This window comes from Camponotus floridanus, unplaced genomic scaffold, assembly GCF_003227725.1.
Source record: "Camponotus floridanus strain SB8 unplaced genomic scaffold, Cflo_v7.5 scaffold160, whole genome shotgun sequence".
In the NCBI taxonomy this organism is placed as follows: domain Eukaryota; kingdom Metazoa; phylum Arthropoda; class Insecta; order Hymenoptera; family Formicidae; genus Camponotus; species Camponotus floridanus.
The window spans coordinates 260429-277382 of NW_020229282.1; the positions used below are offsets into that span (position 1 = coordinate 260429).

Here is a 16954-nt window from a genome sequence, read left to right on the forward strand (position 1 = left end):
TCTCTTTTTCTGTACATTAGTTTTAGTTTGAGAGGTTAATTAATAATATATAATAGCCATCGAAAGAAACGGCTATATAATTTATTTATTTTCTAATCGACAGTTTGTCAATATTAATCCACCAATTTTCTAACGGGCCATAATACGACGAATATTTTTATACTAATCCACTTATGGTCTCGTACGAATTATTGGTTTCATAAGTTATTAGCTGCATTTCCCGTTGCATTGCTTGATTATACGCGATCAAAGATCGAAAAGCAAACTGATTATTAAACATAAATTATTTGATATATTTATCTAATGAATAACGATGAGTGAGTATTTAAAAAAAATCAAAAAAATAAATAAGCACCAATTATATAATATTTCACTAGCTACTTTTTCAGGAAAGCCAATTCCGAAAAGACGCGAAAGATAATCTCCCTCAATATGAATTTATATACTTTGTAGATCTGATTATTACACAGATGTGAACTATATATATATATATATATCTTGATATAGTGATGCAGATATAGCGCAAAGCAAATTGATATAACTAAAACACGACATGATGATTTAGTGTTTGGAGTAGCAACTTAAAGAAATGCGACAGAGAAACTGAAATACACGCGTACCTGTTTTATACGATTGCGATAATTTAACGAGCTAAATACGCTAAAGCAAAATGGATCGTAGAAACTCGTATCATCACAACCAAATTGAGCGATTAGCACAATGAAAAGTTCTTCGTTAAATGGAGGTTTTCTCAACTGCATCGCATCCTCCTCCGAAAAATCAAGAGACCATAAATAATATAATTGATTTTGCGTAGCAAATCTCTTTGCGTACGTGCACGACGTAAGGGCCCCCTGGTGGAATTTAGATTGACTTCCACTGCGGCTTGTGGGGGCCCCCCCTTTTGTGTCAGGGACCCCCTCTAGGAACCCACAGCGCTTTGCTTTGCTCTTCATCTACCGAGGCTTTCACCTGCGTGCATATATACGCCACGCTCACGCCCGCAGGAATCACGGCTGAAATATTATTAATTGAGTAAACAATATATATGTTGCAATATATATGCTGCTATATATATTTTGCAATAAACAATCTTCATTTACTCTCTCTTTGAATTATATATACTTTCCATCTAATCTATATTAAACTACATTACTTAACATTTCATTTATGTTACAATACATTGACAGTACGTATTTGAGATAAAAAAAAAGAAAAAAAAAATAATACTATGAATAACCAAACATAAAACATTTAATTTATTAAACTAATCTGCTCTATATTTCGTGACATCGAAACAACAACAAAATATATATAAACTGCGCATACTTCTCTTATGCACACAAATAAAATTAGAAACACGATTTGCTTACCAGAGATGTAGTGTTTATACTCTGCTTCTATCTTGAGCGCATGCTCAAACATCTCCTTCGCGGCCTTTGTACTGATTTTGTCGCTCGGATATCTGGAATCTTTTACCTCTTTAATTTGCGTTCTATCCTTGAATTTTATCAACAAAACAATAGGATAAATTTGATGTCTGTGAAGCCTCTCGATGGAAGCCATCGACACATCCAAAATACAGTGTGTATTCTATAACAAATATAAACACAAATTTATTATTAAAAATTTTATCAATTATCCTTTTCCCCTTTTATTATTACTACTATTTATATATAACACAGTATCATTTACATGTTATTTATATAATATTAATTATATATTTATAATATTATTTATAATAATCATTTATTCAACAATAACACACCCACACACACACATATTTTACCTTCTCGCATATATCTTTAACAGCTTGTACAGTCGTGCATTCAAAGTAGCTGCCTTTTTTCCTGTAATCTATGTAGAGCGAATCGCGCAAGCCTTGCTCCAAAGTCGACTGCGAACAATGCATTGCTTCCGCTAGACATCTAGTAAACTGTCCCGGATAATCCTGTAGAAGTTTCGTTACTACGCATTCGCTAAGCGGACCGATTATCAGCACAGGTCTCAAAGTAGGATCTGTTATTAATAGTAATCATTATTATACTACATGTGTCTAAAAGATATACTGCATAAATATTGTGACATTATTGGCGTAATTAAGAATTACAATTATAAGTTAATACGTACAATCGAGCCTCTCAACACGCTGATAACTTGCCGGAAGAGTATCTTCGTTCAACGTTCCGCTATCGCTGTACCATCCCAAGTGGGCTCCAGTGAGATGCGACGACAGTTCTTTAGTGCTGTCTCTACTGCTGGATGAACGTGGTTGTTGCTTCTTTCGTCGGAAGAAGCTTCTCCTCGCGCTCGTGTTGCTACGTTTGCCAGCATCCTGTTCTAAATCACCCAGAGAGCGTCGTAATAGCAACTCTTCTTCAACTCTGTATAAGAATAACAATAGTAAATTATTTATACATAAATCTTTCAGTTTAAATTACGTATAGATTAAAATAAAATGCATCATATATTCTCTCTTTTTGCTTTTTAAATGTTGTATACAATATTAATTCCATAAAAATGTAACTTACTTAAATTTGCTAGGGATTATTCCGCATGTTTGTCTACGGCCGGTCTGATCGACTATCCATGCACGCCAATGGCCCGGCGTTCCGTTAAACATTGTGTTATCCACGTATAGAATGTCATCTTTGTTGAAACGCAGCTGCAGGCTGTCGCCCACCTCGCCGGTTCGATCGAACAACGCTTTCACGTAGAAACTATCACCCGGCTTGTCCTTCACTTCGTTATATCGTTCGTGCATATATTGGGCGACCAGCGTTACCTTATCTGCCGGTCGAGCCAATTCGAGGGCGGCTTGCTCAGCGGTCGCTTGTCTCAGATCCACGCCGTTATATTCCAGGATTCTATCGCCGGTAAATAGGCCGCCCTCCTCGGCAAGACAACCCGGTTGAACGGAATGCACGAAAATACCGACGCCATTTCCGCCCACTAGCGATATACCAAGATTCGAGCATTTCCTGGTTTCGATCAGCAGATATCTAGGCTCGCCACTCGGCGGAGGTGGTTTCCGATTCAACTCTTCCTGCGTGGGACTTCTCATCGCGGTTTGCCGCTGCAATTGCGCGCGGCTCAAACGATCCAGCGTAGCGGCACTGCGTAGTTCCGGCTTGCGAATATTGATGTCCAGCGACGCGGACGGTCGCATCTCGCGCTGTCGCTCTTGCGTGCTCCTCACGTCCAACGAGGCAGATGGTCGCATGTCCCGCTCGACGCGTAGCGTGCTCATGACGGGCGCGGCGGTAGTGACGGCGGTGACGGTGGCGGCGGCGGTAGTGGTGGTGATGGTAATAGTAGTAGTGTCGCGTTCCGGTTCCACTGGCTCCAACGTTTCCATCGTGCTCTTTCGCGGCGCTTCCGGACTGTTACATGGCGTCGGTGAGCCGCTGCGACTTCCGGCCGCGGCTCCGTCGGCGGCTTCCGACGAACTCGAGGACGAACCCGCCTCTAATTCGGTGTATTCTTGCAAAGAAAAATGCCGTTTATATGAGACACGTATTCCGAATAACGTGAAAGCCAAAGCAGAAAAATATCCTGAAAAATTCGAATGTTTTTGTATTATCGAAATGTATTAATGTGAAGAGGAATTAAGAAAGTGCGCGCAAATCATGCCGTTAACGTAAACACATGCTAGAGATTCTAAAGTGCGCCTTTCAATAAAGATTGTATTATTTGCTTTAGTGCGCAAAAGACAATACTCACTGTCCGGACTATACTGCACCAGCATTGTAATTGAATTACCGCACTGACGTAAAACGTTGGCGGCCAGCTGGTAGGTCGCGCTTCGCATATTGATGCCGCAAACCTCTAACAATTGATCGCCAATCTGTAGGCCGACTTGCGCTGCCAGACTTTGCTCGTAGACAGTGGAGACAAATACACCGCCACTTTCCAGACACTGGATCTGAATACCCAACGGTTCCACAGATTTGTCTATGTGTACTCGGCGTAGTTCACCGGGCGCTGGACGTGACTGCGAGCAGTACTCCGGCATACTGGCGCGTTTATGCTGATTGCCTCCTCTCACGGTACCACTGCTGCTCTCGGTCCCACTGGTGCTACCAGTGCCCGGACTCAACACCTCTACGTGGAATGTTGGCATTGGACTGCCTCGCTCCGACGTTCTCTCTATGCTACCGGTGGATAATTTGCCGACGCTGCTCTTGGACGTGACACTGGTGTTGGACGGTATGCGAATGCGTTGATCTTCTTTTCGACCAGGTAAGGTGCCGCCTTCGTATCCATGTCCGTAAGTGGGCGTGTCGCAGGGTATACCGAGCGTCAGTGCGCGTGACTTGTGATAGTGCAAATCTACGGAGGGAGTGTGCAGATGGCCGAAGGTGGCCACCGGGGTCACTGTGGTCTGCGAACCTGGTCCGGGGCTGTACGGAGGCTCGAAACAGTAGGTACGTGCGTCAGGCAGGCCTATCGATTCGCCGGACTGCGCGGACGGCAGCGACGGTGGCGATGGATAGCGCGAGGGTAAGGAGTGAGTCTGGTGCTGCGTAGAATGCGGATGGGAGTGCGACGATGTGGCATACGGATGATGCGGGGGAAACGGAAAGTTACCGGGTGCCATTTGCTGGCGCGATGCCGGACCGCTGGTGGTCGACGTGGCGGACGTAGATGAGCCGCCGATTCCCGACGAATAAAGCTGCGAGTGCACGCGATTGTGCTGCAGCGTGTCCGTCGTCATTTGCGTGTCACTGCTACTGCCACCGCCGACACCGCTCGTATACTTTTGCGGCCGTTTGTTCGCAAAGTACGAATCGAGATCGCGGCCGACGCCGCCGGACTTGACCGAGAAGTCGATGCTAGTCTCGGACGGCGCCAGCCCGGAACCGAGTCGTCCAGTCTCCGACGCGCTGCTCTCGAATTCCGTCGACGGTGGCTTCTTGCTGCCGCCATCGATCGGGATGTCCTTAAACTGCACCGCCGGAGTGAACGATGACGACTTCTGATTAAAGAGCTGCTGTCCAGTCTTGGTGAAGGTCGGTAGCGGCGTCTCCACTGCTTTGTAAACGGTATGACGATTATTGACATTGGAAAAGTTGGTGAGGGAAATGGGATTGGAGATACGATTATAATTATAATTATCGTATTTCGGTAAGAAGGCGCTGAGGGGGAAACGCTCTTTCGATTTGCGTGGATGCAATATAGTACCGGTCCCATTCTGTATGAGGGGCACGCCACGCGCCTTCGGCCATGTGCCGCCGTTCTTCTCGACCTTCTCTGCGCCGCGTCGCTTGCTGCGTTTCAGCACGCCATTGTTGTTAGTGTTGCTCGCCTTCTTGTGGTAGCTGTCGATCACCGAGTCGAGCTCTGCTATCGCGTCCTGCTCCTGCTCGAACGTGTTCGGACTAGAATTACGGTGACCCTTCTTCTTGTTGTTGTCGTCGCGCTCCTTACTATGCTTGCGTCCCCGCACTATGTCAATCTTCTCTCGGAAGTTGTCCCAAGCGTTGCTAATGCCGCTCGACTTTTCACCGCTCACGGACTTTGCGGCTTTATAGGCGTTTCGATCAGCAAAATTCGTCGATAGATATCGCCTTTCGTAATCATCTGACGAAGCTTTCAACATCATTCTTTCTTGCTCGGTTTGCGAACAGCTGTTTACCATCTTTTGCTTCTCCACGAAACCATCTAACCCCATTGTTTCCGAACTAGCGACAGACGGTATTGAAATACCCTTCAATGTTGTGATTGTTAACACGTCCACGGTATCATCATTTAAAATTGCCATCGCTTCGTGCGCCGTAGTAACAGTATCCATCGGTTTACTATTAATCTAAAAATGAATTTTAAAATCTAATATAATATAAATGTCACGTTTTATGTATGTGTATAGAATATATATAGGATATTTTCATCACAGAAATCATTTCTTTCTCTTTTTTAAATTAAACTAAAGTAAATTAAATTTAAGCTTTATTTATTTTAATCAATCTTTTTTAGTCTAAGAAAATAAAGAAGGAGTAAAGAGTATTTATATGCTTGGACACTTTATAAGACTATAAATCAATCAATAAATTATACAAATTAATATAAGATATAGATTTAGAGCAAATTACTTCGATGTAACTACTTACGTTTAATACTCTATCCCCTACGGCGAGGTTTCCATCCTTGGCAGCCAAACTACCGGGCGATATCTTCGAGATGTAAATTCCGAGTTCCAGAGTAATGCCGTGTGGCACTGAACCGATCGATAACTGCGTGGTTCTCAACGGCCGTCTGGTCATCCGGCGTCGCTTCACGATCAGAGTCACTGGATTCACAGTAGACGAACGCAAAGTTTCTAGGATCACGCGCGTCGATACAGATGTACAGTCGACGTTGTTCACTCGCACGATACAATCGTTTAGACGTAACTTGCCGTCGAGGGCACTACCTTGAGCCACTTGCGCAACATAGACACCAGTGTCATTTGGATAGTACGGACTATCACGGCCGCCGACGAGGATCAATCCCAGGTCATCGCGATCCGAGTCCAAGCAAATCCTACCGGGCTCCACGTGAATAGGAATCATCTCCCAATCGTTGCTCTCATCAATCTGCGCCAACTGGCTGGTTTCGATCTTTTCCTTCAAATCCTTTAACTCCTTTGATGCCTCGTTTCGTTGCTTTTTGATGTCATCGGAGTCACGCAGAGCGCCGGCTAATTCGGAAACAGCGCGGTCGCGTTCCTTTCGCAACTTGTCGCACAGACTTCTTATTCCTTCTCGCTCTAACACTATCTTGTCACGCTCACTAAAGGCCCAGTCCCTCCTTCTTTTCGATACTTCGGCTTCTTGAATAGCCTCTTCGAGCTCCACCTGTAACGTATCTACGGTTTTTCTGAGTTTATCCAACTCCAAGTTGGCTTGCTCTAAGTTGTCCATGCGCTGTTTATCTCGTGTTGCATCCCTTGGGTTTGTCTCCTTTTCGGCTTCTTTGTTGACGCTATCACGTTCGCGACTGAACGAGTTCAACTCCAAACGATGCTTATAGTCTCTGTTGGAACCTTCGCCAGTGTAATCACGTTCACCGAATTTCTGCTGTAACTCATTGCACAATTTCAGAGCTTCGTCCCTGTCTTGCAAGGCGGACGAGATTTCCCTCTTCAACGTCTCGACTTGATAAGACAACGTTTTCTTCTGCAAATAAATCAGCATCGATGTAATTGTGTATAACAAGATATCGCGTTCATTTCTATAAATAATGTAAGTCTCAGATTTTTCTCCAACAAAATCTAATTCAAATTTTTTTCATGATCCAAGAAAATAAGATTTTTGCTAGTTTTGAAAAATAGGCATGTATAATAATGGAAGAGTTTATTTCTCTTTATCTTTACTATCATTTTAATATTGTGATAAGCATAAATACTCAATTTTGTACGCGACAAGTGCAAATTAAAGATTCCTAAAAAAGATAATTATAAAATTATAAATTTACTTCTTGTTTAGCAATCGATAAAATTTGGAAATTAATAAAAGTTCAACAATACTAGAATGTATCAAGATAAAGTTCGAAATTAAATGCTCAAACTGTTTGGAAAGAGATTAAAACTGATTCAACATACTACTCCTCGCTTTCCACGCGAAAAAAAATACAATAGAATTGCAAAAACAAATATATAATAAACTTAATTACTAATTAAATGTATGTTAATAACAGATCATGTAAACATCAATAGAAGGGGAACATGAGAATAATAAGAGACTAAATTAATATTTTCATTACTTCGTCCATGAGCTGCTTATTTTGCGTTTCCAGATACGTGACTTTTGTGTACGCTTGCGTGAGGTCGTCGCCCAACTTCTCGATCTCCTTGTGGACTGTATCTCGTTCTCCCATGATTAGACTGTATTCTTGCAGAGCGGCATTTCGTTCCTCGGTAAGTCGTTTCATATCCTTGCTGGCTTTCATGCGCAGCACCATCGCCTGATTAATCTCCTTGACCGCCTCCTCGTGCTGCTGCTGCACCTTGGCTAGCGCTTCGCGATATTCGTTTCTCTCTCTTAATGCAATGTCCCACTGGCGAATCGCGGCGGTGCACTGTTGCTTCAAGCCGTTACGCTCGCGAATCGCACTGTTACGCTCCTCCAAGACGCTGTCGTATTGTTTCTTGAGCCTCTTAGCCTCCTCTTGCGACAATTCTAGCTGTATTTATCATACATACGCAATTTTGCATAAATTTTTGTTGCCAGAGCAAGACGTGTTAGAGATAACGCTATCAAATATACTTGCCTTGTTAACTGCAGAGGAATGCGACGCAATCAAGTCGTCGTACCGTTTCCTGAGGGAATCGTATTCGTCCTTAACCGCTTCGTATTTTCGTAACGCAGATAGATAATGTTGGTTCATAGGATCGTTGCCCGCGGCATCGGAGACGAGAACATCTTGGTTCTGTATGCGCTGCAGTTCCGACAGTTCTTTCTGTAGAGTCTGCACCTCACGGTCCAGTCGTTGCTTGTCGTTTGCGAGATCATTGTATTTCGCCCGTAACGCGGAGCTGTCTTGGGAAGTCGCTTCCAGTTGATTCATGACTGCTATATGTTGCCCGCGATAATACTCCAATTCCTTCATAGTATGCTCACACCTGTGTTTTGTATATTTTTGTGGGTTTTTTTTTAATGCACTTGAATGGTATTTATCCTAAAAGCGAAGTTTTAAGCGTACGTGAGAAAGGTGTGAAAAATGTGTGCATTTGTATATAACTAAAAAATATACTAACATGCTAAGATGAAAGATGAGGGGAAAGGGATGTAGCAGCAGAGAGCGAGACAAAAGATTCGAGACAAAATCAAAACAAACCGTCTTATGGTATCGGAGTGCTTATGCCTAAGTAGCTGAAGCTGATGCATCGCTTGATCACATTGAGCCTGTAAACCGTCAAATTCGGCACTACGACACTCGGGGCCACCGACCGGGCTTCCAACACTGCCGTAACTTCCGCTATCCCCCTCTGGTTTTATGTCAATTCCAACAGCAAACACGTCAAAAACATAATTGATGTAACCCAATATAAAATGTGTGCGTGAAAATAAAATACAATTTGTCTGATGTAATATTTGTGACAAATCAAAAGTAAATAAATAAAAAAAATATACATGTACAGAGAGAGGAAAAAGATATGTGTTGTACACCAATGTATAACTAATGTAATCATTCTTAAGCAATACGCATAATAATAATGCGACAAAAGGAGATCACATTGGGAATTTATTGAAAAAAGATGCGATGTCCACATAGAGATGAGTCTATATATGCACATGTATTTTTATAACTCTTGTTTAAAAATAATTCTTACCCATGTTAAGTGCACCATCTGGAAAATTAATTATAAACACCTGTATTACTTCAAGACGTACATACTGATCGTGTAAAGAGGGAAGAGAAGCGCAAACAGAAGGAAAAAAAAAAGGAGAGCACAAGTAAAATCAGTAAAAGTACAAATAATGCCTGAATAGAGCGCGTTAAAATTTCACAATGAAATTTAGAAGTCTGAAATGTGCTTGTTACAGTAGATGGAACAACATAATCAGATGTCTCGCTAGCTTTCACCAGGAAAGAAACTCTAGGTCACGCATATAAGTATACAGAATGATTCATTATTTTCCTTCAACCGAGAAAAATCAATAACAATATTCCAAATTGTATGATGTAATATCTTTATCCTTTTTATCTTTAATTCCATTACATTCAATATTCATTGACAGCAATACTCTCTTTCCTCAAGATGCAGCTATACATATATGCAAATTTATTCTGAGATAAGACAGATTTATGCAGCGAAATGGTACATTAGAATCTCAATTACTCTGAAAACAAATTGAAATTATAATAACGTAGGAGGAGAAAAATTCAACATTTTTTTATTACTCTGAAACGAATATTTCAAGAGGCTCGGACGTGCAGGAGAGTCCTCGACTGTCTCTCGCCGAGTTTAATTTTCCGATAAAAATATTTCCGCGACGACGACGGGAACGATAACGCGTCGTCCTGACGTCGTAATTAAAAATACAATGACGCGCTGACGTTAGCCGTACGCGAGAGACATTATCGAGCGAGCGCGGTGGCCGGTTTTCCTCCACAAAGGAGGAGAGGAGAGAGGAAAAAAAAAAACAAAGACGAAGAAGAAAGAAGAAAGGCGTTGAAAATAAAAATTGTCCCACTCACCGCTACTTCCAGCACTGTCCAAGGAGGATGCACCAGAAGCCATGGCTCTCCGCGGTGGTTCTCGTGAGCGAGAGGGAGAGAGAGCGCGAGCTGCGCGATTACCATCTACCAATACGGGCGCTCGTCCTCGTACGCCAGCGACCGAGTGCGAAGCGGGGCAGGTATCGCCTGGAAAAGTGTACGCTATCGTACTTCACGCAAGAGCGAACCCTTTGTAAATTACTAAGAAGCAGCCTTCGGGATGACATTATGGCCACTATGGAGCAGCGATGGCGCGTGTACGTGTGTGTACGAGGATGTAGGAGAAGGAAGGGGAGAAGAGAGAGAGAGACATGCACCTGACGCGCGGCGCACACACACATACACACGTATGATACGTACCTCCTCCCGCTGTCGCCGTCGTTTACATCCCAACACACGTGTCGCGCGTGTATCATCCAAGGGATTTTCTTACGCATCACTTCTCCCGCGCTTAACGAAGGATATATAGAGATCGGGGGTGGAGAGGGAGGGAGGGAGAGAGACAGATCTCTCTCTCGCGCGCGCGCGCGCACACAGAGGCCCGACTAACTGACCGAGCAACCGAGCGCGACACACATGGGAGAGAAGGAGCGCGGGAGGAGGAGGGGGAAGGACGTATGTTTTTCGAACGGACGTAATAGATGGATCTACGCGCGTCGATGTATCCGAAAATCCGAACTCGTCGGGTCGGCCGATCTCTCGTCCCGACTCGGGAAACGCACTCGCGACGAGGAGAGTCGTCGTCAGCGGGGAAGCGACGAGTATCGATCCCTCGATCCGGGGTATCTATCGGTACGTTACGTCCGTCGCGATGACATCTCGCGAATTTTCACGTCTCCCGAGCCCGACGATGACGTATGCACACACACACACACATGCGTACATACACACACGCACGCACACACATGTCGAGGAATCGCGCCGGCCGATCGCTCACCTGCCGCGCCAACAGAAGGATCCGATCTGACAGTTAGCCATTTTGCTCCTCGCCCGCCGTATGTCTGCGCGCGTGCCTTCCGCACGCTCCGTCTTTCTCTCTCTTTCTACGCTCGTCGTCGATATACGCATACACACAATGTAAACTCCGCGGGCGGCGAGCGCCGACTGCGATCGGTCACCGATGTTGAAATTGAGAAGCGCCTCGCGCAGAGATCCCTCTATCCTGAAATTATCGAACCCGAGCTCCTCCTCTATTCTGAAACAGCGTCCTTCCGTCTCCGTTCCAATGGCGCATGCGCAGTCAAGTAGTTCCTGCGCAGTCTCCGTCTTCTGATTGGCTCTCGCGCTTCACGCACGGTCACGTGATCACGTGGCTAGTGGCGCGAGCGGAAAGTTTCAGTTTACGGATAAACAGCTGATTCGGAACAGCGGAGGATATAAAATAGAGAAGTCTTTTTTGCGGAAATTGACCACGCGCACACCTTGCGTAAAGTGTATTGTACCTGTACATTTTCTCGTGAGAAATATTGCGGCTGGAATAAAAAAACTGCAAGTAAGTATGCGTGGCAAAAATCAAAATAAAATTCGCCGACGTATAAAGAGGATAGAATAAAAATATTGTAACAGTAGAGAAACATATTTTCATGGTGTGTCATATAAATATGTAGAAGAGATATTTTCTGTTATATGCTTATTAATTAAGACATTTTGGAAAATACTAGAATTATTTTCCTTATTTTCTTTAAATTAATATCTGCAATTTTTGCTCATTTAATAATACGTGAATATCGATATTTTCGAGAACACATATTCATAAATCTCACTCTACAAATTTTATTTATAATTTTAGTATTATGTAATTAAAAATGTTTGAAGAAATAAAATATATATACATATAAAACAAGCGTCTCTAAAAAGATATATATGTATACAAAGAAATATAAATAAAATTCTGAATTTTATTTGCACAAATTATAGACTATTGAAATGAATTCAGTAAGAAAACTAAAAAATGGAAATAGTTTTCTTCCTCATATGAAAGAACTTCTGTATTAAAATTTCACTTTAAAAATTTTGAATGTTTACACTTGTAATATTTATAGCAAATACATTCAATTAAAGTTAAAAATATACATATATATTAATAACAGAAAATTTATATAAAATCTTTAATAAAAATCAAGATTAAATATATTAAATTAGCTTAATTCATCTATTAGTTTGTGTTTCTTTATTTTCTTTTTTTATATATAATATTTATGTAAGCTTATATATATACATATAGACACTACTCCAATAATCAGAGCTCATTACAACTTTTTTTCACGAAACACAATTTCAGAATTCGAGTTTAATCACATTCAGTTGAAGTATCTCCCGTAGGATTACGTTAAATAGTTCTAATTTTTATTCAGTTTTAGACATTTACCCAGTGGTGCATGTTTCTCTATATAATTGTGCTTCGAAGAGAGTTACTGCTCGTCCATAAAATGATCGCCGGATGTTGGGTGAAAAAAACAATTGACGCAATCGCATATACTCGTAACTTTATGTAAATTCATTTTAAAATTGTTTCTTCGCATTCTTTTGCAGTTTCAGGAAAACAACAATTATTCCTCGCTTTTTTTTCCATTTGACTCGCGCAAAGAATTTTACAATAGTCTGTAAATCATACAAGGTATAATCGTTTCCGCATTTTGCGCCAATTGTTTGATAATTTAATGAAGTTTAATGATCGATCTCGATAGACTTTCAAACAATTTCCTGAAACAGTAGTTTGGTCCAAGTTTTTTTTTAGAGTTTAGGAAACGTAGAGTGTGATTCTAGGTGGATGCAATTTCCAGTGCAACATTGAATCAGTTACGCTAACGTTCGCCATATACGTACATTTTTTATGTAGATCGCGATACAGTAAATATATATAAGAATTGTAGTTTTTTTTTCAGACATGCGACCTCGCGAAAGAAGCGCTTTACGTATTCGAGAGCATGGACGTATCTCCCATCATTGTACATCGTTGATATATTTCCTAAGACAATTATCAGTAGATTTTGAAGTACTTTGAGTATTTACGTCAGTGTGTCGTAAGAAATATACATTTTTCGGAGAGTAGTTTTAGAGACAGATGAATGATTATAATGTCGGATACAAAATATATTTATATATCTTTAGCAATAGAGTATTTTCTATCTCTTTTCCTGTCTTCTCTTCTTGTTCTTTTCGCCTCTAATAATATATATAATATTATGAAAATCTCTTTATAATATAGATAATCTTTCTTTGACTCCTTGCAAGGCCAGCATAAAAATTACACTACTAGAGTGATGAAACTTAAGTCTCTCTCTCTCTCTCTCTCTCTCTAGAGATGTTGGACAACAATTTCTCTTAATTAAACGCAATTCTCGATGTCATATATGTATATTCAAAGCAAGGGAGTCCTCTAAATTCCTTACAAGAGTCGTAATATAATTTCTTTAGATATCTAACAGTAGAGAGAACGCATTTCCAAAAATATTCAAATCATACACTCTATAATAATAATGTCCACAACGATAATCACATTCTTTTGACACTGCGTGGAAATAAAGATCCTCATCCAATTGCTCTCCCTATCGTAATAAAATAAAGAAAACGAATATCTTAGAATTAGAAGTCATTTAGATTTCGAATCCTGCAAATTGAAATTTTGCTTGTCATTGAAAGCAATTTTATTTTTTTTGTAGAGGAATTAAGTAAACGAGTCCAAAACTTTTAATTTGAGAATTCAAAAGTTTCTAAATATATTTTTTTAATTTTAAGAAATTGATTTTCTTATTTTGTGAAAAGACCGATTAACTGGACAAGGATAAGATATAAAGTACGTGCTCGTTTGTAGACTCGATTGTGATTACGTCGATTTTCCAATATTCTTTGGCTTATCTCTCACTTATCTCGAATATTATCTTCGTCAAGTATTTCGCGATCAGATAACATCAACAATCAATCAAAATAGATCGCGCATATTATTTTATAGATATAGATTAACGATGTTTTAATTTTGTACATTTTTAATCCAACGTACTTTGAAGAATTTACAGATTAATTTTTACCTCTCTTTCCCAAAATACTATTCTTTACAACTGAAAAACATTTATAACTATTTTTGAGAATTTTTGTATAATAAAATATATATATATATATAGCCAAATACATAAAATTACTAATATCCTCTTAAAACCAAGTCATTTTACAAAAAAGAACAGTTAAAGTTATATATTTTTATCACTGGATTTAAATCAAACTTTATTAGAGTAAATTTTATACAGACTTAAGAAATGTAATTTTATCATTCATTTGACTTGAGGTTTATTTCGCAAACAAAAATTCTTTTCTTAGTCATTTACAACTCGAAAAATATAACTTTGAAATTTTTGCTGAAAAAGAATTGTTTAAATTATTCAAAATTTCTATAATGGATTATTCGACGATTTTCAAACATCCATATAAAAATTTATTTTATCGACGCTACGAGTTCGATAGATATTTCAGCTAATGAATATACAACACAAGGACGTAATATATCGATTTGGAAAGTATAATTTCTATTCAATTTCTTTTTCAACATCGCAACAATTTCACCTGGAATGCTGTGGTTTTAGTATAAATTCGTTTCTGAAGTACTGCGCGCTTTAGCATCTGCAATTATATAGATACATATTAGTTTTGCTTTCTTCTCTATTATTGTAAAATTTATAAAACTATTAAAAAGAATATCGCCTTTTTTTCTCGTTTTTTTTTTAACGATAAAATTTTGTTTTTACGCGCGTAACAAAACCGGACATTTTTTTACTATTAATTATCGATACTACAGCGGCAGTATATCAGAAGTCGTATTTTTCAGTATTGAAGTGTCACTGGTACAATTTTTTGTAAGCAGTAAAATAGATGTATTCTCGAAAGAGAAATGTCGAGGCGTATAGGCAGTGATATATAAAGTGGTATCTCGTCAAAGTATCTAAGTAAAAACGACATTTCTATTTTTTTTTCTTTAAGACGAAAGCACATTATATAAAATAAACTAGTGTTTAATTTTCAGCAACAATTATGAAAAGTGGGAAGATAAGGAGCATGAGGAAAAAAATAAAAAGAAAATTGTGAATTTTTAACTACATTAAACTTTGGTATTATATGTGAGTGAACATCGTTGTTCCTCCTCTTTGTGCTTGTCTGTTTAGCGCCTTTGAGTGTTTGCCTATATCAACGCGATTATTTACAAAGATCATACAAAGTATAACATAATCAAAGTTAATAAAAGTACTAATAATAATAATAATGGTAAGAATCGTATTAATACTAGTCGTAAGAGATAACAAGACTCGATGTTTGTCAATGAAAAGCAAATACAAAATAACTTAACTTAAGTGGTGAATGAGAGCACACTCTTGCTTACGTGTACAAAGAAAAAAAATATCTATACTTTGTAAAAATGTGATGCATATACTTAAATGATTTGGTGCTGTGCGCAATTGTTTAAAAATGATTAGAAACCCCAGGTGTTGCTAAAATTAGCATGCGGGGATAGCGCTTTAAGGACGATTATCTCCTAAGGATGAAACCTCATTTATAGAGGTTATACCCTCTATAAAACTATTCTTTATATCTAATACTAAGAAATTAGTAAACGAATAAATGTGTCGGGCAAGTCTACCGTGACAAATACTGTTAACAAACTAGCGATATATATTTTTATTTCTATAATCGCGACGATAAAAGATCTCCCGATTATGTAAGCTCGCATTATCTAAATTTGAAAGAAATTTTTCGCAATCGTTTTTGATAATCTGCGCACTCTGGAAGAATAAGGAATTATATATCGTTAGTTTTCTAACACGTAATCGATATACAGATTAACTCTTCTCTCGATCCTCATAATTTTTCTAAATATCGAGAATATTGCATTTGCGCACTTCTAAAACAGTTAATATTTTAGATATTTCATACCGTTCCTTGTCCATGTATATTGACTACGAGTGGTTAACTTAAACCTACTAATAAATTAATAGATAAATATTACACATATGCGTCTTATACAAGTCAAACAATAGCTCCAAGAATCTTGAGTTTATACTGCAAGTGTTTCAAGAACGATTCACTACACACAACTTTTGCAAGATTTCCACTAATCTTATTACTTCCAATATGACTTATAGAACTTGTACCGATTTTTACCTAGAGAAAGAAAGCTTAATTTAAACAATTAATCTTTACGCTAAATTATTTAGATGCTCTACATGCTCTTATAAAGCACTAACGGTAGACCTTTGGAAGTGATGAACAATTCCTGATGAATGGAAGGTACGTGGTGTTTAATCGAGATTTGTCAAGCGTCGGAAAGACATCTTTCGTTTAATATTTTTCAGATTATTGGCATTTCATCAATCTCGATATCGGGCTATGCGCGAAAGTAATGTAACACAAACAGCGTGCATGTGAAGCTAGGTGTTGCGACAGATTCCTAATAAAGACGAAATTTATTTCGCGCAAGATAATTTGTCGAATCTATGACATATGCAGTATTTTAAAGCAAGGATCTTTCCATCTCGCAATCGCATCTTAATACGCGTTCACACTTACGAGCTTTCTACACAGTGGAGGTTTGCTGGTTATTGTTATCCAGCGGAATGCTGGTAGAACATTCTTTCAGCATTGCTCGCAGCCGTAGAATCTCTTTGGACGCCGCCGCCAAATCGGATTCTAATTGCAGTTCCTTTTCTCGACGACGTTTCAGTTCATTTTGGCATGTCTGTGATATAAATTATCATATATAATCGAA

At 39.5% G+C, this 16954-nt stretch overlaps 2 protein-coding genes across 16 annotated transcripts in view; both read right to left on the reverse strand.

The window, feature by feature from the left end:
* On the reverse strand, positions 1-11356 carry LOC105249038 (disks large homolog 5). Of its 11 annotated transcripts, none has more exons than XM_025407102.1 (14): positions 10564-11134; positions 10183-10373; positions 9314-9331; positions 8818-8968; positions 8251-8602; positions 7744-8163; positions 6111-7157; positions 5185-5809; positions 3724-5031; positions 2532-3555; positions 2131-2384; positions 1790-2019; positions 1374-1593; positions 1-1016 (listed from the first exon to the last, which is right to left on the reverse strand). In XM_025407102.1, exons 1-14 carry the CDS (start codon positions 10638-10640, stop codon positions 910-912), a joined length of 6024 nt encoding a protein of 2007 aa, XP_025262887.1. In that variant the 5' UTR covers positions 10641-11134; the 3' UTR covers positions 1-909. The 11 variants fall into 11 exon arrangements, with proteins under 11 accessions (XP_025262887.1, XP_025262886.1, XP_025262888.1 ...); XM_025407101.1 differs by having other exon boundaries at positions 3724-5034; XM_025407103.1 differs by lacking the exon at positions 10564-11134 and adding an exon at positions 11141-11356 and having other exon boundaries at positions 3724-5809; positions 10183-10350.
* Positions 11357-14446: 3090 nt separating this feature from the next.
* Positions 14447-16954, reverse strand: part of LOC105249042 (rap1 GTPase-activating protein 1) — a 101313-nt gene continuing 98805 nt past the window's right edge. For 3 of the 5 annotated variants that reach the window (XM_011254186.3, XM_011254187.3, XM_011254188.3), the window contains one exon: positions 14447-16924. In XM_011254186.3, coding sequence (XP_011252488.1) covers positions 16763-16924 — 162 coding nt within the window. In that variant the 3' untranslated portion in view covers positions 14447-16762. The remainder of the gene's footprint in view (positions 16925-16954) is intronic. The other 2 variants (XM_025407115.1, XM_011254194.3) reach the window with 1 other exon arrangement.

Bases quoted from the DNA above. Each gene is read 5' to 3' on its own strand.
- LOC105249038 (XM_025407096.1), bottom strand. From the start codon at position 10,640: ATGCGTAAGAAAATCCCTTGGATGATACACGCGCGACACGTGTGTTGG. The intron at 5,810-6,110 runs GTAAGTAGTTAC...ATTCATTTTTAG, and splicing joins TAGGGGATAGAGTATTAAAC to ATTAATAGTAAACCGATGGA. The intron at 2,020-2,130 runs GTACGTATTAAC...TATTAATAACAG, and splicing joins GCGTGTTGAGAGGCTCGATT to ATCCTACTTTGAGACCTGTG.